Source organism: Procambarus clarkii, chromosome 57, assembly GCF_040958095.1.
Source record: "Procambarus clarkii isolate CNS0578487 chromosome 57, FALCON_Pclarkii_2.0, whole genome shotgun sequence".
Classification (NCBI taxonomy): Eukaryota; Metazoa; Arthropoda; class Malacostraca; order Decapoda; family Cambaridae; genus Procambarus; species Procambarus clarkii.
In genome coordinates, this window is record NC_091206.1 from 14,667,322 (window position 1) to 14,688,581 (window position 21,260).

The following is a 21,260-nucleotide window of genomic DNA, read 5'->3' on the forward strand; positions in this document are numbered from 1 at the left end:
CAGCAAGTCTTGTTTCATTGAAATGCAAAGGTGTAGGAGGACTCTGGAGCACAAAGTAAATTTTCTGCTTACATTTTCTAGTTATTCTTACATGATGTACAGCTACATAACCTTCCTGACTTGGTGCCGCCTTTGATAATTACTTACTTAAATGATGTACAATATATTGCAGGTAATTCACTTTAAGTCCTTTTCAGTATCATTCCATGGAAAGGGGCAGGTATAAAAAGGAAGTAAAGCAGCATCAGTAAAGGGAAAAAAACTTCTTTGACCAGTTGGTTCAGGCCCAGAGGCGGTACGAGCTGTGTAAGACACAGGAGTGGAAACTGCGGGCTGGGAAAGAATAAATCTAGAGAGGAACTAAAATTGCTACAGGATTCAAAGGTAGAACTGCATTCCCTCATTAACAGTCACACATTGCCTTATAGAATGTCCTGTTCCTGCATACATCTAATACCTTTGACTTTGCTCATCTTGCATCTTTTTGCTCTTGTATTGGCATCCTGAATAATGTAGGAATTTTGCAGTATTCTGAGACATTCTGTATTAAGTCTTAACAGGTTTGGTGCCTTCTTGTAATAATTACTTAATGATCAATATACAAACACAGTAATCATGAACTCTTGAAAGTATGTTACAAGGAATAAATAATTTAAGATTTAACAATCACATTTATTGTAAAGTGCCTTATTGTATTAGATTTTCAATTCAATTGCTGTATAATGCTTACTGTTAATGGTAGTAACACAATAATCATATTACAATTTTAGTATAAACTCACCTGTCGTTTAATGTAAATATGCCTCTCAAAACATTAGATCATATCGAGTAGTTTGAATAGCATTTACAACGTTTCTTGCACAAATAATCTAATTTTTATTTTAAAGTCTTTCTTCCCAGATCTATTAAGGAAAGTGCATATCATTATATTATTTAATTCACAGTTGGGAAATTCTGGTTATTAATAAACATCACTCGTTACATTTAAGTCGTGTACAGTGTTATATTGTTCTCGTTATTAAACGTAACAACTCTGTTGACAGGCGATGAGTCACAATAACGTGGCTAAAGTAATTTGACCAGACCACACACTAGAAGGTGAAGGGACGGCGACGTTTCGGTCCGTGCTGGACCATTCTCAAGTCGATTATTCACAATCGACTTGAGAATGGTCCAGGATGGACCGAAACGTCGTCGTCCCTTCACCTTCTAGTGTGTGGTCTGGTCAAACAACTCTGTAGAGTATGGTGTAAATATATTTAATTCGCCTGAAATGTGCAGATCATTTTAAAACATTTCTTCAAGTCTTGAGTATTAATTCTCTAAATTATATTAAAATCATTTAAAAGTATAAAACTGATGAGAATGATCACACATCATTAACAAGTCATAAATGTTATATTCTGAGCTGCCTTTCCTATGAATACATAATTACAATTGCAATCTGGAAATTGAAACAGTACAATACAGTATTTGTAAAATAAGTTTAACAAAAATAATAATAAATTTTTAGGATTAAATACACTAAAACTTCCAATAAAGAAAAATTACTTTAAAGTGTGAACAATAAAAAAATTTAATTGCAATAACGTAGATAAATATAAAGTAAATAAAAAGTATGACTACTCAAAATGATCTCTGCATGTAGCGGACTGGGCCGTTTCCGTTGAGAATTCTGGTAGAGGAGAGTTGCACAATCATTAAGCTGAAAATGTAAACAAAATCAACAAAGTGATTTTGATATTGAAATATGCAAAACATGTGCACTAATGCAGCAAAACATAAGTGTGAAAAAGATTGTAATTATTGCAGAAAACATGCAGAGGTTGTATTGTACTGTATGCAATTAAATATCTTGACCAGAATGAATAGATCCATTAAAGCAGAGCTCCACTGTACTCGATACATGATTTGGTCACACATTGACTAGAATAAGTAAATATATATATTGTACACTAGCTGATCTCTCACAGTAAATCCCCCCAAAGGATATCTGATCAACCAGGCAGTGATTCGTATGTCGAACTGCGAGCAGCGATGTTTAACACTAGTTGACCAGACCACCAACCATGAGGACATTGATCCTGGGAACCACCTCAAGGTAGGTCACCACAACTTCAAATCAAATATGCTCAAGAGCTCCTTAGCTATTTATACATCTATAATATTATAGACTTGTTTGTATTTGCCACATTGAATAACCTACAAGTTACAGCACCTAAATTTAAACGTGAAGGACAAAAATGGGAACAAATGTTTATTTAGTAAATTTAAGACATAACTTATATTACTGAGCAATCTAAGGTGCCAATCTTTGGTCAGAGGCTGTATATATATATAAAAGCTTTTGGATTAAAATATATATTTATCTATTAATAACCACTTTTGAACATGTATGCTTATGAAAGGAGTAAAAATTATATCACTCAGTAGAGAAATAATTTAAAGTCAAAATATCACACACAAAAAATTTAATATATCAAAACTTGACTTGTTCTACTTTGAATTCCATAAATATTAATTAGTTACAGTATATGTATAATAGAAAACCTATAGCAGCAGCTAACCAGAAAGGTAGAGTAAAAACAGCCTTTGAAGGTAAGTACTGCACTTTAAAAACATTCAGGACTGCATTATTAAATAACTGAATTCTTTCTCTTCCTGGGAATGTCATGTGCAGTTTGAAAATCAACCAATGTTCAAGATTCCACATGTTGTTTAACAAGATAACATGAGAAGTTTCCATCAGCTTGGATGAAAGTTACTGTGCTAAATAACTGAACTATTTCCAGTATCTCACCTTTCATAGCAAGTACAAATTTATATGGGCAATTTCCTTATGCTGTGTGGTCACTGAATTTGAAAATGATTTACAATGACCAAAATGTTAGTTTATGATGTAGATAGTTACAAAATCCATAGCAAGTAATACATCTTTATCTTGCTCCAAAATTGCAAGAAGTCAATCATGCAAATCATTAAGACATAACCACATTCTATTATCTTCATTTGGAAGCCCAAAAGTGCCTTGAGCAGCTTCATCTATAAAGTGCATTTCTAATTCTTCTCTATTCTGACAGTTGTGACTTTTTTCAATATAATTTTCACACAATGATACCCTTTTAATCAAATCTTTATAAATAAAGGTAAGAACTTGATGTATGCAGCTATGAGTTAGTAAGAACTTTATCAAATCCAATGGATACTCTGGGCTTTGTAGTTATAAATAGTAGAGGAAGCAGGACAGATTATTTATATGATTCATAACTTTTTTAAGCATTGAGCAAGTAGAGTAGCAATGCTGAATTTTTCTACATTTTCTAGGTTCAATGGTAGTAATGTTCAATGGCTGCAAATTCTATACATTGCCTTCTGATGTTTTCTTTAATGAGTTTAAGAATGCTAAAGTTCAGGGGTTCTTCCTGTCTTGTAAAGGTCGTGCAAACACTGCTGCTATCTATACGATACATAAATTTAAATTTGGAAACCCTCACTGTAAAGTTTCTAGCTGTTTCATTTATATATATTCTCATTACTACAGGGTATATTGTAAACCCATGCCATGGGAACCTTGGTGCTGTTAGTTCTGCTAATTGTAGTGATTGTGCTGAAGTTTGGTGCACATCCACACTATATTGGCAAGTATTTGCTATGTTGGGGGAATGAGCCATCACTGGTTGTTTCATTATTATTACTGAAGATCATCTTTATTTCTCATCTTCAGCAATCCCTAATAAATATACAGTATAGGATATTTAAGGTTTAGGAATAAATCGGCAATACACTGGCACACGTCTCCAATGATGTGCTGGCTACACAACAGATGTGCTAATACTGTACTGAAAAATATTGACTGATAACACCGTTACACCTCTATGACATATCCTACATGTTCTGAGAAAGAATGGAGTTGGTCATCTTGATAATAGGACTAAATGAGGCGAATTGAACAATGGTCATTCACAGTTGCCCACCTTGCATGCATGCATTCTTAGACAATCATGGTCACTCACAGTTCACACATTCATTTATAATAAAACTTGTCACAAACTTTTACACACACTCACAAATAACATATTTTATATTATGCAAAAACATTTAACAATATTAATATTTCTGAACCATCAGAAAGAAAAGTCACTATATTCAGTATTCTGGATTCCATCCTAATAAAATGACAGTAAAATTCATTTGTGATTTTGGTCACATTAGCTCAGAAATAAACCTCTGGAGCTTTAATAGTTTTTAAGTGGGGCATCCTATGCTGGGCAGCATTTCCAAGAGCAAGTGTTGCATAAGTTGTGTATAACATTCAGAAAGATATTGTCCTTTGTTCAGGTTTTTGAAGACTATTTAGACAGTTTGGTTGATATGGTGCTAATGTGTGCCTCTGGTGTTAGTTAGTGATATGGTGCTAATGTGTGCCTCTGGTGTTAGTTAGTGATATGGTGCTAATGTGTGCCTCTGGTGTTAGTTAGTGATATGGTGCTAATGTGTGCCTCTGGTGTTAGTTAGTGATATGGTGCTAATGTGTGCCTCTGGTGTTAGTGATATGGTGCTAATGTGTGCCTCTGGTGTTAGTTAGAGTTATGTCAACTTCCAAATATATATCTCTTGCTGAAATGGGAAGGTGCCTTCCATTCATTCTGAACTGTATTTGTTATTTTCTCACTCCTATGCCCATCCTCATAACTTTTCATTTATCTAACTTAAAGCCCAGAAACCATTTCACAGACCTTTGCTACGACTAATGTATTATGCAATGTATTGCAGTTGTTCAAATCCTACTCATTAGTTTTGCATTATCAGTAAACATAGATATGAATGAACTTATTTTCTGTTAGATCATTTATGTATAGTATGTCAGGAACAGGATGGGCCCTATTATCGACTCTTGAGGTACTTTTTTTTTTCTAGTACTGTATCTCTCTCACTGCCCATTTGCTTCCATCCTAAAATATATTCTTTGACCCAATATAGTCCTCCTCTTGGTATGCCAGCCTGCTTCTCTAGCCTGCATAAGTCTTGTGTGAGGAACATTGTCAAAAGTTACTGACTGACTTTCCTTGATAGTCAGTCATATCCTCTTTTAGAATCAGATACTCTATTCATAACAGCTTGTATAAATCTCTTGTTTGATTGCTATTCTGTTGTCCTAGAACTAATAAGTTAGTCAAGCTGGGCTTTTGGTGGCTGAAGAACATGTTAGAGATAATTCATAAGAACATAAGAACATAAGAACAAAGGTAACTGCAGAAGGCCTATTGGCCCATACGAGGCAGCTCCTATTCTATAACCACCCAATCCCACTCATATACTTGTCCAACCCGTGCTTGAAACAATCGAGGGACCCCACCTCCACAATGTTACGCGGCAATTGGTTCCACAAATCAACAACCCTGTTACTGAACCAGTATTTACCCAAGTCTTTCCTAAATCTAAACTTATCCAATTTATATCCATTGTTTCGTGTTCTGTCCTGTGTTGATACTTTTAATACCCTATTAATATCCCCCCGGTTATGTCCATTCATCCACTTGTAAACCTCTATCATGTCACCCCTAACTCTTCGCCTTTCCAGTGAATGCAACTTAAGCTTTGTTAATCTTTCTTCATATGAAAGATTTCTAATTTGGGGAATTAACTTAGTCATCCTACGCTGGACACGTTCAAGTGAATTTATATCCATTCTATAATATGGCGACCAAAACTGAACTGCATAATCTAAATGGGGCCTAACTAGAGCAAGATATAGCTTGAGAACCACACCAGGTGTCTTGTTACTAACGCTGCGATTAATAAATCCAAGTGTCCGATTTGCCTTATTACGAACATTTATGCATTGATCCTTTTGTTTTAAATTCTTACTAATCATAACTCCCAGATCCCTTTCGCAATCCGACTTCGCAATCACAACACCATCTAGCTCGTATCTTGTAACTCTATCATCATTACCTAACCTCAGAACTTTACATTTATCAGCATTAAACTGCATCTGCCAATCCTTTGACCATTTCAAAACCCTATCTAGATCAACTTGAAGTGATAGTGAGTCCTCCTCCGAATTAATTTCCCTACCGATTTTCGTATCATCGGCAAATTTGCAAATGTTGCTACTCAAACCTGAATCTAAATCATTTATATATATTATAAACAACAGAGGTCCCAGGACAGAGCCTTGAGGCACTCCACTTACAACATTTTCCCACTCTGACTTGATTCCATTTATACTAACTCTCTGTTTCCTTTGGTATAGCCATGCCCTAATCCAGCTTAATATAGCACCCCCAATACCATGAGACTCTATTTTTTTTAATCAGTCTTTCATGTGGCACTGTATCAAAAGCTTTGCTAAAGTCAAGGTATACAACATCGCAATCCTTACCACTATCAACTGCCTCAACAATGCTAGAATAAAAAGATAACAAATTTGTTAAACATGAACGGCCATTTATAAAACCATGTTGCGACTCAATTATTAATTTATGTTTTTCAAGATGAAGACGAATTTTATTTGCTATTATAGATTCGAGTAACTTTCCCACAATAGACGTTAGGCTAATTGGTCGATAGTTAGACGCAAGTGATCTATCTCCTTTCTTAAAAACTGGTATCACATTAGCAACTTTCCAAAACTCTGGCACTCTGCCTGACTCTATTGATTTATTAAATATGGTTGACAGTGGGTCACAAAGCTCCTCTTTGCATTCTTTAAGCACCCTAGCAAACACTTCATCCGGCCCTGGGGATTTGTTTGGTTTGAGTTTTACTATTTGTTTAAGAACATCCTCCCTGGTAACTGCTAAACTCGTCAACCTGTCCTCGTCCCCACCCACATAGACTTGTTCGGCTGAATTCATCTGTTCTATAAGCCTCCTGGATTTAATTAAGCTCTTACAAGTGAAACATTATTGAAGATAATGTCTTTTCAACTAAGTTACTGTTGCTTGTATGGAATTATAATCTTCATACAGTATTTCAGATATTTTGCAAATTTAATAGTTCTTCACTGAGATTATAGTATAGTAATGCTATGCAAGTCAACCAGCCCTATTTATATATTACAGTACTACCTAGCAGAACACACACACACAAACTTCAATAAAGTATAATGCAACTGCAAACTAAATACAATGAATGTATTATACACTTCACAACAATATGGTGATAATTTACAAATACCAAATAGACTTGAGCATTTTTTTTTTTTTTGAGGGAAGGGGTGGTAGGGATTTGTATTTGGTTTGGAGAATTTGTAAAAGTTTATTAAGATATCATATTTGATATGGAATGTTCTGTATCTATACTTGCTTGTGGAATTCGAGCTACAAATGAAAATCCTAAGGATGTATCCTAAAGTCTGACAGTCCTTTAACAAAGGTACAGTAAATGAACAAATCCACACGGTCTGGGATCCTCTCGGACGTAGGTTCAAACCCTCCTTACGGCCCTTGTGGATTTGTTCATTTGATGCATCACGCCATTGTGATTTCTGTGTGCAGTGTAAAAGTACAGTACTTCTATCATTTACCTGAAAAGCTTATGGGTAAAAATTTAAGTTGTACACCAAAATATACAAAGATATAAACATACACAAACCATACACTCTACAGCACAGCTACAACTGTTTTAATGTTACACATGTATACTAAACCATCAAATAATTTATATACTAAACCCTCAAATAATTGTTCACATACCAGTTATGTTGCAAGGTTAACATAAAGCATCTCGCTAGAGCTTCCAGTACTTCACATCTCTTATAACTCTCCCTGCAGCAAATGTCACATACACACTCCTGATATAAAACAGCTGGTGGAACAATAATTTTTGTACTACCCTGTATCAAATCCTGTCTTCTTTTACACAGCCCAGTGTGTTCTATGGAATCCATCCGCTGAAATGTTAATACAATTTAATCAAAATATGTATTTACAGCATAAGATTTTTTATAAACAATGGACAAATTATGAGAATACATGACCACAATAATTACAGGGAATCTCATTAACAAACAAATGAGAATGTAATCTGAGCAAGGGTTACAGCATCAAGTGTACCACACACAGGTGCACTTAATTCAAGGCAAGGAAACCTAAAATAGTTTAATTTCATAATAAATGGGTCGTACCAAGTTTTAAAGTCCTTGCTAATAGAACCATAGACATCTCTACACCACAAAACACTTGAATTTCCTTTAAACTTGACACACACAATTGTTTGAATAGAGCAGAAAGTACTGACACCAAGTTGAGTTTTATTGTCTTTATAAATCTATTATATTCAAGTTATTACTTAGACTTTATATAACAATGTAATGTGCCACATTAGTTAAAGTAACAAAAATTTTAAACATGTTTTCAATACTTACCGAGAGTTAAAAGGATGTCTCTTGACTGAAAAGATAATGAATTATTTTTGTTAAACCAAAAACCTTTCAATGAATGTAATGAAATGCCTTTTTCTGGTAAAGCCTCGGTGGCTTCCTGAAGCTATCTCACTCAGATGCTCTCCATCCTACGGAGATGCATCATCCATAGATGTCCTACAGGTATTTGGACTACTGGGGAAACCACAGCCGACCCCACCCACCCCTCATATAGGCACATAAAACTGGGGATTGTTATGATCACCCACACTGAGAGCGCATCCAGAAAGTAAGTGAACTGTGCCTTACAACCAAGGACACTGGGTTAACAAACAGGGTATCCACTAAAGCAAAGCAAGTGTTGCACAGGTAGCAATGAACCACCGAGACAGGACAACAAATGATACACCCCAGCCATACAAATCAAACTTCAATCACCGAAGCACTCCTTCGGAAGTCAACCATCTTATTCTTTGCCAAAGAAGGCTACAAAGAAAATGCCCACCAGGGAATAAGAAAAAAATCCATACAGTACCTACGAAGGAGAGCATGAAGCTTCTCAACCCAACAGCTGAAGACAAGCTCATGTAAAAACATCCCAGAGATGATATGATCACTACATACAAGATAGTAACAGGAATCTACAAAATTGACAAGGAAGAATTCTTGAAACATGCAATTTCCTGAATGCAGAGTTTTAAAATATACGTGGAAAAGATCAAGGCAAATGGGGGGACCTTCAGCAAGCCGTCGGCTTCCTGTCCTCGTCGAGGCCACTAGGGTTAATGGCCCTCAGGTAAATCAAATTTTCAAGAATGACAGATCATAGTCAAGCTAAGGAAACAAAACTGGCAAAGAAACATTTGACAGTTCTCTTTTTGCTGAGTGGCAAACTGTTGGAACAAATTAAGTGAAAAGGTGGTGGATGCCAAAACCATCAATAGTTTCAAAGCGTTATATGACAGTACTGGGAAGATGGGATACCACGAGCATAGGTTTCATCCTGTAACCACACTTAGGAAATTACAGGATAAACATGGCTATGAAGGGTGTCAGCAGAGTGATGTATGATAAGCACGAGTCCTAGTGCACTGCACAACAAAAATCCTGAATGCCCCTAACTGTAGGGCCCTGCAGAGAAGTCCATGATTTTTGTACTGTCCAGAGTGAGATACTTAGGGAAGGGCAGCCCTAATCACATGCACCTTGTAGTGAATATCACAATCCATGCAACAAGTGAGACTTGTAAATACATGCACACGAAGCAAATACTAAAGGTCAGGTACAGTACACAAGCAAATGGTCCCCATTGGATAGTCCAAACAATGGCCTACACTTATTTTGGGAAAGTGGGTACTCATTATGATCAAAACCATCAGTAGTTTCAAAACGTTATATAACAAAGAGTAATGGGAAGACGGGACACCACGAGCGTAACTCATCCTGTCACTACACTTAGGTAATTACACTTACTCATAATTACAAAGTGGTTCCCAGCTATTATTTTAATATTTGTTTTTGTATATAAACTTAAAAACTCTTTATTCAGTTAATCTGAGTATTTTAAGTATTTACAAAGCTATTTACACCAGGTATTACAAGGCTAACCATTTAGTGGGAATGATCAAATCTTGGAATTCCTTTTTTTTTAAATTTGCAAAATCTGTTTTTAATAACTTTCTCGCAAGTACATTATAAAAGGCTCTACAGACTAAATAAAAAATAATTCTTGGCTTGCACCCTTGGAGCTCCAATCAGCTTATATCACCAGCACAAAGGAAACTGACCATGCCAAGCTTCCCATGACATTCTTGACACACCTTAAATAAATACCTTCTCAAGCAGTCTTATCTACTCTATGTGGTGGGGAAACTTATGGAGAACAGAGAGCAAGCCACTACCAAGATGGATCACTCTAAAAATTTAGGAAAATATAAAAACACTCATACTTCCTCTGAGAAATTATGAAAAACATGAAATCTGCACAAATCTCTTTGAACTACTTAATTGTTAACTAATCCAACTGACACCAGGTTTTGATTTGAGCTACCAAGTGGCCCGGTGGAGGCTGCTGCCTAGTACACATATGACTGCACATAAAGCTCCTGTCCAAAACCTCTTTGACTAGATGGGAGACATCTCCCGTCACGCAGGGTGCAGTCGCACCTCGACAGATCTCCAGTATCTGCTCTTGATATTGGTAATGGCTCAAAAGGGCCACCACTTATGGGCTATTCATGCCCGTGCCACCTTTTGGGTGGCTTAATCTTCATCAATCAGTCAATCTTTGACTAGATCATTAGTCCAGAATTCATGGCTATGGGAGCTACTGAGAGGCCTTTCTCTGAAACCTGATGCAATACTTATGATATTTTCTCAAATAACTATACATTACTTCTAGTCATTTCTTGTTAAACCTTTTAAGTTCATAATTGTCATTAATTTCAAACATTAAATCACACTACCATGCTTAAAAACACTGATCAATATTATAATATTTGTCATATTACAATTTACATGTGTGTGAATGCCTTACCTGTTCCACTGTTGCTGCCCTAAAGACATAACATGTGAAGTGGGATGATATAGAGCAGCTGGTATCCCTATAAAAGAATTTGATTGCTATTACATATTTAAATTGACAAAATTATGACATTGTAGGAATAACATGTTCTACAAAAGAAAAAATCAATTTAATATTACCTTGTAAATTTATGTGAAGTATTTCTATTCATATATCTATATATATGAACTATTATTCGTACATGAACGTGTATTTCTATTCATATATCTATATCTAGTACATATATCAAATGTACTCATGATATCATGAGTACATATAATATGAAAATCTCATATAAAAATTTATAATTACACTGACAATTTCATCTGAGAAAAATGCCATAAAAAATAACTTACCCAGCAATATAAGCAAAATAATCCGTCATGTCATTCCTTCTGCCGCACGATGATATTTCAGTATAACTATGGTTCAGGATCATCTGAAACCACAGAAAACAGCTAGATTGGGTCAGATAATTAAATATATTCTTTCATTTACAAAAGATCATGAACATTAATTAATTACATCTAAGAAAACTTAAAACAAATAATTTATGCTTATATAATCCTTTATTTAAAATGTCGGTAGGGAATCAGTACCTTTCTGTTAGTTCTTAGCAAGGTCTGGACACCAATTTCACCAGTGATTAGTAAAACGCCTACAGGTTGCCTGTTTTGACTGGAAACTGCAGTAACAGCGTGTTCAATCTGTGACACATCTCCACAGCCACCCACAGACACACTACCCAAGTACTGCACTGCCTGTCCCCTAAAAGAAAATATACAATGCAGTATAAAACTCCAGCAGTCAGTAGGTGAACAACAGTACATATATTCTGTTCAAACCCACTTGCATGGAATAAGCCTAAGAGAGCAACAGATACAGTAACTAAAATAGATCAAGAGAAGGTTAAAGATAAAAAGTAATTAAGATAAACAAAAAACTAAATCACATAGCAGACTTTTAGTTTTGTACAATGGTATTAAAAAAGTCTGCTTAAAATGGGATAAACATTTTGAATGTCCATTCTGGCAACATCAGCACTATGCCATCCTAAACAACACGAAAGATGGTACAAACAGATTTCCTAAACATGAAAATTATAAATACAGTAACTTGTAACTTGTGAATAAATGATCTTTGGTTCTTTTTATCCAACAAAAAGAGACAAATAAACAACACATCAATTTGTAATATAAGGAGTTACAAATAAGAGCAAATTTACATCATATATCAAAGTATTTATAGCTGAGAGTGTCATTACGTTGTCTGTTGACAAGCTCTGCCAGTACTATCAACATTATCCAGCTCTACAAAGTTTTGCCATCTATATTTTATTAGAAATAAAGTAAAAAATATAATGCAGTTTTCTAATGTCCGACACAATAAATACTGTAATAGGAAATTTGCATAATACTGTACTTAGCAAGGGAGTGTTATGACTGTGTTGTCCATGACTGCAAAAGTCGTGTAGTACTAAATAATGTTTTCATAATTTCCTTAGCCAAATCTATTCATGCTACCTCATCTTAAAATAAAGCTGTAATGCAAGAATCACAATACACACACCTCAATATTATTTATAGAGTATATAAAATTTTGGGGCATGCAGTATATTTTTAAGAATGGCAGAAAAATGGTAAAAATCATGCTATGGTTGAGTATTGTTGAGATTATAATTTGGTAAACAAACAAAAGATCTGAACATCCTGTTTATACAATTTTGTGATTTGTATTAGCCCTATTGAGTATCTTCTTGAGGTTATCTTGAGATGATTTCGGGGTTTAGCGTCCCTGCGGCCTGGTCCTTAACCAGGCCTCCTATTTGTTACACATACCCAGGAAGCAGCTCATAACAGCTATCTAGCTCCCAGGTACCTATTTACTGCTAGGTGAACAGGAGCATCTTGGCAAAAGAAACTCTGTCCATTTGTTTCCGCCTCCACCGGGGATCGAACCCGGATTCTTAGGACTACGAATCCTGAGCGCTGTCTACTCAGCTGTCAGGTCAGGATTAATTAATTATGAGGCAAAATACCTTGACAATCCATTTCATTGTTACCATCTTACCCAATTTGATTACTAATTAGTGATGTCTCCTGATTTTCCGCCAAAGCAACTTCTCGAAACTGTTCCTGAAGACTGTCCACATCTAAATGGAGACGTCGAAGGAGAGGCACCACTCCAGGAAACACAGAACCATTAGAATAGTGACCCTGCATAAGATTAATATAAGATTAATATGTAGGTTCCATGAGGTAGCATTTACCTCATCATCATATATAGACATGAATTCCAGATTATTACTTCATTCTTACTTTTATGGGATGAAAATGCATCAACTCAAAAGATAGGAACAATATAGAAAAAAGGTCAAAGATACTCAAAAAGACATCCCAATCCATGCCATATCTTCCACATCACAAACAGCAGAATCACATAAAATCAGCACATTACAGTCCAGTAATACATCTAGAGTAGTACCAAAAACCTTCAAACAACTAGGTATAAATTGCTTCATGCAAGGTATTTAAAAAATGTTAAAACACACTCCATCTTAATAGACCAATTCCATGTGGTCTTATGCCTTTTCATGTGTGCTGTTTACATTTAATCTACATTCATTTTCCTTTTCAATACTGTATATTTATTTTCTTGGACTTCTCTCTCTTCATATCTACAAATCACTCAAATAAACTGTTCATCACTTAAATATTATTCTTTCAATATGACCAAACCTTCTCAAATAAATTCACTTTAATCCGATGACCAGCTGACTTTTATGTCATTTTTCAATTACATTTTAATTTCTTACTCCATCTATTCCCCTAAAACTTGTGGTGTTAGGGTAATCTTATATGTACTTGTGGTGTATATAAGATTAACATTTTCTACTGCTCTACCTCTTGAACTTTTTGTTCATGCTTTACCAGGCATATCACATACAGACAAGTGTAGATACTACCACTCCTTCATGTAGCCCTCTATCTGCATATCTTCTTATTCTTCTTATAACACCAATGAATAAATCTCAAGTGCCAGATTCCTGTCCCCTTCTTTGTTTTCACTCTAGGGTGCCAAAATTTGTTTAAACGTGCCTGTGACCACTTTACTTTCCTATCCTCCCATCCACCACAGAAACCAATATGAGAAGATCTTCTACTGGGTAGTTACATTGGCAAGCCCACAGGTAATGGAAGGCTAAATATAAATAATCACTAGAAGATTTTATGGCAGACCCTAGCACAAGACTGGTGCCACCCTCCAATATTCCCTTAACCAGTTGACTGATCAGAATTTACCATTATCCTCCACCAAAAAAACAAACTGCCCACGAAGGAACTGCAGCTCCAAGGCAGACATGAATTCCAGATATACAGAAGTGGGGAGAGTACAGATCTCTACACAAAGTAAACATGTGTGTGATGTAGCCAAAAGGCTGGTATCCTTTCCCTTGGCCAAGAAAAAGGCTTCATAAGCCACACTCAACTGACTTATAGTGTCAGAGCACCTCATCCCCCTTGAAAAGGTGGTGTCCTATGGAAAGTTGGATGATGAAACAAAGGACAACAATGATAAATTGTAACATACAAGTATATACAACAATACTTATAAATTTACCATTGCAGAGAAACATAGAATATTAGTAACATTAAATATCATAAATATAATATGGGAGGCAAGGTAATTCAAAGAAAAGATAGACAGACTTAATGAGGAAGCATCAGATTGAATAGAATGGGGATTCTAATGACATCAACTACGGCAAAGCCACTTACACGAGTGGCTGAATTTAATTTGTACATCTGAAATGGCATTTCAGGTACATATAAATCAAGATAATATGGTAAAAATTAATTATGAATTCCATCCTTACTTTGATAACCTTTAATGATACTGGAAGCCCCCTTTTCTGTCGCAAAAGAGATGATACGCGACCTCGTCGCCACCCATTGATGCAAATGCCAAAAGCCTCATCTATTACATCTCCAATCTCAATCTTATTCTGTAAAATAATATAACAAATAAATACAAAATAATAGGCATGGGGATAGGTTAAATGGTGAGAGATTAGAAGTACAGTACATGGAGAGAACACTTTGAAAGTCTAATTAACATAAGTACTGAAAGAGGTGCTAACTGGAACATGATTGGATATGATGATCTGAGCTGAATGCAGAGTCCACATGAGAGCTGCTGTATCTATGAATGAGATGAGTACATAAGTGAAGACGCTGAAATATGGGAAAGTTGCAGGTGGTGATGAGAGACAAGCAGAAATTATTAAAGTTGTGTTAAAAAACTGATTGGAGTGGGTGTGGAGAATTTGCCAAGACTGTAATAGTAGTACAGTACTGTGCCAGAGGATTGGAAAAAGAGCAGTGACTGTACCGCTGTATAAAAGTAAAAACACACTATACCAAGTGTCATGCTGCTAATCATTAGTTCACAAAATGTTGTATGGCAAGTGAGTGATCAGAAGAGTCCATGACATTAATGAGAAATTGATAAGTGATGAAAAAGGTGCATGTTCTGTTGTGAAAGATGGTATGTAGATCAGGTTTATATGGTATTTATGGATTTAGAAAAAGCATATGACAAAGATAACAGAGAAGGCCTTTAAAGAGTTCTGAGCATATTCTTGGGATGGTGCAGATGCCTTCTCTTTTTCTTTAAAACAATTAATAAATGATTCATCAACATTTACAGAGTAAATTGAATTAATTGTTAGAATATAATTATTTGATGAATGATGTGTGACTGACAAAAGAGAAATTTGTGCAATGTAAGTTGAGAGTAGAGTAAGAGAAGAAAAATGGTTAGTGCAATGAATGCCCTAGTTATATAGAACGAAATCGAAAGAGATATTGTCCGAGGGCTGTATGAGCAGTTACCAACTAATTAACACTTGTAAATTGGCTGATATGCATCTCACTAACAAGTATGAATAACAAGCTAATGATAGACACAAATTATTATTCATCCAACAAATGCAGTACAGCAGTGTGTACAAGGTATACAAGCTAAACAGCAATATAACAAAAATTATGGGGGACCTAAGGTGGACAGATGGCTTACATCCTCAGCAGCAACGCTTCCTTCTTCCACCTTGACCACAACTGCTCTTCCGTTCACATGACTGGACACACAATGCAAAAATAAAGAGTGGGTTAGTAAAGCTGGGTACCATACTTTATATTAATTGTTAGTACCATACAAAACATTCATGCATTTTATTTTAAAAATTACTATTTAACTCTTGATCATTAGTGTATGAAAGCTGACTGCCAGTAAATGCACATTCAGATTAATGAAATGGGTAAAGCAAGATTTAATAGCCATCAATCTTGAAAATAGTGTGCAGAGAAAGTGGTGAAACAAAAGACAAGATGCCTGGTCTTTGAACAGGGAACACCACAGATACAAATACTGGAAAGCAATTGAGACATTGCAGCTTGCAAAGACACCATTCCCCCTCGAACCATGGCCTGGATACCCGTTCATCCACACAGAGCAACCCCACGTGCGACTCCATCAGCAGTTGGATCTCATGATCCAAACCGTAAACCTATTACAGTGGCCACCTTTGCTTCAAGCAGGGAAAGGGATCAGGAGCCATCATTAACTGTGTCAATTCTCCCTCCCCTCCATGAGGGGGTAGAATAATGGTAAATCATAAACAAATTATATATTAACCTGTAATGAAAGACTAGCAACATGCAATTTTTCCCATCATTTTGTATTTTCTGCTCTTACTGCATTTCATTATCTACAAAAATTATGTGCTTTGCTAATTTTATCACTCCTACACTCCAGACTTTAATACCAGTCATATACATCTTCATAGAATGGCTCCAACTAAAGCATCTGATAGGGGTATTGTTATCAATACTTATAATTTGTTTTTAATACTAGTGCACCTCCTTAATAGGTGCTTGGATAACATAAAAATTTATAAAGGCTTTAAATTTATTTTTTAATAAATTTATGTAATAATACTGTAGTGTACTCACTGCTAACTGTAATTGTAAAGATAAAAAAAATCTTACTTTTTCACTTATAATTCTATCCATATCTTGAATTTACATTTCACTAAGTCTATAAAACTAAGGCTAACTGAGGCTGAGGCTAAAAACTGAGGCTAAAAAACAGCCTCAGCTATTTGATGGAATTCAATAAATCAACATGCACAAACTTCTTACCCAAGATAAATCCCTAAATCCATACAAGGAACCAGTTCATATTCTTGGCAGACTGGCAGCTGCCAAGTTTCATCCAGAAATGATGCATTTTCAAGCTTCAAGTCAAAGTCAATGTGTGAGCACTGGTAGAGGAGGCTCAGGAAGATCTCACCCAGTATCTCGTTACCAATAATGGAATCTTCATCATAAACACCATCATTGCATCTCATTCGTACCTTAAAGAGAATGTTATGTACAGTGCATGAAATATAATAAAATATCATATGCTAAAAATATATATATTACAGAACACTACTGTTTGATAAACTTAAGTAAATATCATTCGGTGGTGGTTGGAGTTTGGCTCAATGGAAGTGCCAGAAACATTATTCTGAAAATGGAAATATGATTATAGTATATCTATTGTAATTAAATAATACCTGGAGTGGATACCTTAGAGAGGGTATGGTTACTTCCACCTGTAGTACTCCAATTTGTTAGTCATGGGCAAACCCCTCGGCTCAAAGTTGAATGCCAGCCATTCTTGGACCTCATTAGTCCAATAGAGGCCACTTGCTTGTTTTTTAAATTACCTAAGTGTAGTTATAGGATGAGAGCCGTTATGGATCGATCAAGGGCAAGCTTACAGAGTGTTCATCATCTTTGCTACCTCGCAATGAGCATTCATTGGCCTATGTCATGCTGCCTGTTGGGTCAGTGACACCTATGACCTTAAGTCCTGTGAGGTTTGTTCTCATGGGGTGTCTGACCTTATTGGGAAGCTCACCCCCCAAAAAAAAGTTGCCATTGGGCTTTAATGCCCAATAATGAAAGTAATCTTAAGGTTTATTATTTTAATTTAGTGTTATAGATTTCAAGTCAATACAATGAAGCTTTCTCAGGAAAGTATTGAAAGAAGACCTGTCAGAGGGAAAAACGAAAATAAAAATAAGCATGATTAAAATAAGATATTGCTGTCAGGAATACCTAACAAAGAAATAAGAAGGGAAAACAACATCTGGCATATTCTTACAACAGTTTCAACTGGAACATGTAGACACTTGGATTTAAGAGCGTGTCTTATAAAGAGCCGTCCACGGCCTTGTGGTGTTGTAACACATTGGTTGCTTGCAACAGTTTCCACTGTAGACTTGTAAGTGCCTTTTAGACTGGAAATAAAAAAAATAAATAAGAAATTGATTTGAAACAGTTAATGTTTATTCAATGGACATTGTTTTCTGCAGTGTAGTTGGATGACATTTTGGACTGTGTCACAGAGATGCTTATGGATAATATATAACTTATTGTACTTCTTACTGTAAGAAGAAAAAAATAAAGCAAAATCAACAATTTCTTTGGGAATGTCCCCTAAAAGAAAAGTAAGAAAGAAAGAAAATTATCAGTAGACAGCACTAAACCAGTATGACTTGAAACCAATCAGTCTTACACACATGAAGAAAATACATCACACATCTTTTCACATGAAGTTAAAAACGTTACTTAGCAAATACTGTATTCTAACTTCCGAGACAATATTCTATTATGACTGTTTAGACAACAACTAAAGCTGAGCAAAAGGGTTTTAGCATATTCTGTTAAGAGAAATAAAGCTAAATAGATAGTTATTATTCATCAATACAACAGGCTCTAGTAATTATAAATTTATGTACCATATATATCAATATTTATTACATTACCCAGCAGATGTATGAGCAGTTCTCTCCACCCAAGACCAGTAATCACGTTTAGTGAGGCCAAATGCAGAATGGACAGCATTATTTAATCCTTTACGAAAAATCGCCTCCAACACTTGACAGAGTGGCAGAAGAAATGGTTGAGTGTCCAATACACCCCCATTACAGCTTGCCTTAGTAGCTTCAAGGATATGGCCTGTAAATGATGTATGAACAAATTTATTCTCCCAATAAAAATTAGCATAAGAATAATTTTCATGTGTTAATAACCTCTTACGATTTATGGTTTTAAATGAATACTATAGTATCAGTGGGAAATGTCTGAGTGACATAGAGGCCTACAATCCCTCTAGTTACAATTATAAACTACTGGACTTATTAATTAACCCCATAGAATTTTATTATTTTAAATACATGCATGAACAAATTTTGCCCTTATCATCCTCCCACAAAGTTTTAGGACTGAGATCTGCCACTGTAAAACAAGTACTGTATAGTTAAAACAACACTTCCTTTCTGGTCTGGCCCCTCAAAGTGGCTACCAGGCCCTTATTCAACATGGAGCCTTGGAATTATATTTTATTAAGGCAAAAAGCATGAAATATATAATAATTTGCATTGTCTGTGGACAGGAAGTATGTACTGTATATACTATAGACTTGTACTGAGGTCCCATTTTGACAAATCATATCACTATAAGTTTATGAACCCTCAGAGGAGTCGAACCCAGGCTGCCAGGGGTCTCCCAACCAATAACACCGATACCATGACCACTCCACCAGCGATCATCAATACGTGTTGGTTGGTCATGGAATTTATCTGCACAAGTTTCATGAACAACATTCAACGATACTTGTAGCGAGTTCTAGTGGCCTCAACAGGATCAGAAAAGCTGCGGTTTGTCGAAAATACCCAAACCATTCCTGAGAATTATTTCCAGCTGAATTTATTAATTTATTATTTATTTATATATACAAGAGTTCTTATATTCTTTTACAGCCACTATCACGCATAGCGTTTCAGCCAAGTCCTTAATCCAAATATTCCCCGGAATAAGACCCACCAAATCATTTAACAACCAGGTACCTATTTTACTGTTGAGTAAACAGTGGCTACAGTTAAGGATTGATGCACAGTAACTCCTCCCCGGCCAGGATGAATTTAAAACTTAGCAGTCTTAGCATTTATGACTTGGCAGGGAGGCAATTTCATGGCTTTATTACCTTATTGGTGAAAAAGCATCTCTTCTGTAAGCACAGAAAATATGCATGTTTGGATATAAATATCCAATATGTCACATATGGGCCAATAGGTTATCTGCAGTTTCCTTGAGTCTTAGGTATATTCAAATCCAGTAAGTTCTTTTATGGCGAGGTCCCTTGAGCATACAGTAGTCCCGATATGGGTAACACTTGAGATTTGCACAAATTCAAATTCACATTTTTATTCAGGTAAGAGTACATACATAAATGAAGAGTTACAAACATAATGTTGGATTTGAATGGCAATGAATTACCATTCCTTTTTTTGAAGTCAGAGGTTAGTTTGATTCTCTTTTATTTATAACAGCTCCTACTTATTCAGTAACTTTCAATAACTGGTGGATCATAAGTTCTAGGTGATTATCTTCCTCAATCTATGACATGGTAGTGTTGTTGGAAGATTAATCTATTACGTGGTTTCAATCTATTGTTTCGATAGATTAACCCTTGTCTGGTGGATATTAGGGCACTAAAGTTATGATGTGTGTTGCTAAGGCCTACATATAACGTCTTACATTGTCTACTACTGAAAAATATTTACCAGTTTTCTGACAATTAACAGAGATCATGTAGAACGCGTTGCAAGGCCTCAATATGCAAACCTTTATTTCTTTTCTAATCATGTTTAGTACATGGCAGCTGTGGCTTATAGGCTTACCTTTTAGCTCCTTAATCAAGGGATCTGATATAGACATATTTAGCAGTAGCTAGTGCATCCAAGCCCCAAATATGTCGTTTGGCTGCTGCTGCCCGTCCCCCTTGGACCTGTGTTGTTGACACCTACACACCTCCCCTCCTACTGCTCCCCTCACCCGGCCACCCCCTCCCTCAAGGGGCTACCTATGCACTTCCCCTCTCTATAGGTCACTGAAAAATGACATTATATATATATATATATATATATATATATATATATATATATATATATATATATATATATATATATATATATATATATATATATATATATAATGTCATTTTTCAGTGACCTATAGAGAGGGGAAGTGCATAGGTAGAAGTGCATATATATATATATATATATATATATATATATATATATATATATATATATATATATATATATATGACAGTGTCTGACCACGGAACCTCCAACGGGAGACATCTCCCGTCACGCAGAGTGCAGTCGCACCTCCACAGATCTCCAGTATCATCTATTGATACTGGTGATGG

At 35.6% G+C, this 21,260-nt stretch overlaps 1 protein-coding gene across 5 annotated transcripts; it reads right to left on the minus strand.

Moving 5' to 3' along the window:
• Nucleotides 1–658: 658 nt before the first annotated feature.
• On the minus strand, nucleotides 659–20,877 carry LOC123745030 (uncharacterized). Of its 5 annotated transcripts, XM_069306312.1 has the most exons (13): nucleotides 20,728–20,877; nucleotides 18,811–19,003; nucleotides 18,147–18,282; nucleotides 17,135–17,349; nucleotides 16,011–16,071; nucleotides 14,809–14,937; nucleotides 13,002–13,147; nucleotides 11,531–11,699; nucleotides 11,288–11,370; nucleotides 10,905–10,971; nucleotides 8,372–8,396; nucleotides 7,840–7,897; nucleotides 659–1,705 (listed from the first exon to the last, which is right to left on the minus strand). In XM_069306312.1, exons 1-12 carry the CDS (start codon nucleotides 20,762–20,764, stop codon nucleotides 7,863–7,865), a joined length of 1,296 nt encoding a protein of 431 aa, XP_069162413.1. In that variant the 5' UTR covers nucleotides 20,765–20,877; the 3' UTR covers nucleotides 659–1,705; nucleotides 7,840–7,862. The 5 variants fall into 5 exon arrangements, with proteins under 5 accessions (XP_069162413.1, XP_069162412.1, XP_069162410.1 ...); XM_069306311.1 differs by lacking the exon at nucleotides 8,372–8,396; XM_069306309.1 differs by lacking the exon at nucleotides 8,372–8,396 and having other exon boundaries at nucleotides 7,701–7,897.
• Between the last annotated feature and the right edge of the window lie 383 nt (nucleotides 20,878–21,260).

What these genes read in the sequence shown, in the direction of transcription:
- LOC123745030 (XM_069306309.1), bottom strand. Translation starts at nt 20,764, where the DNA reads ATGTCTATATCAGATCCCTTGATTAAGGAGCTAAAAG. An exon ending in TATTTTGCTTATATTGCTGG is followed by an intron (nt 10,972 to 11,287) that starts GTAAGTTATTTT and finishes ATTCTTTTATAG; the next exon opens with GGATACCAGCTGCTCTATAT. An exon ending in GGGCAGCAACAGTGGAACAG is followed by an intron (nt 7,898 to 10,904) that starts GTAAGGCATTCA and finishes TTAACATTTCAG; the next exon opens with CGGATGGATTCCATAGAACA.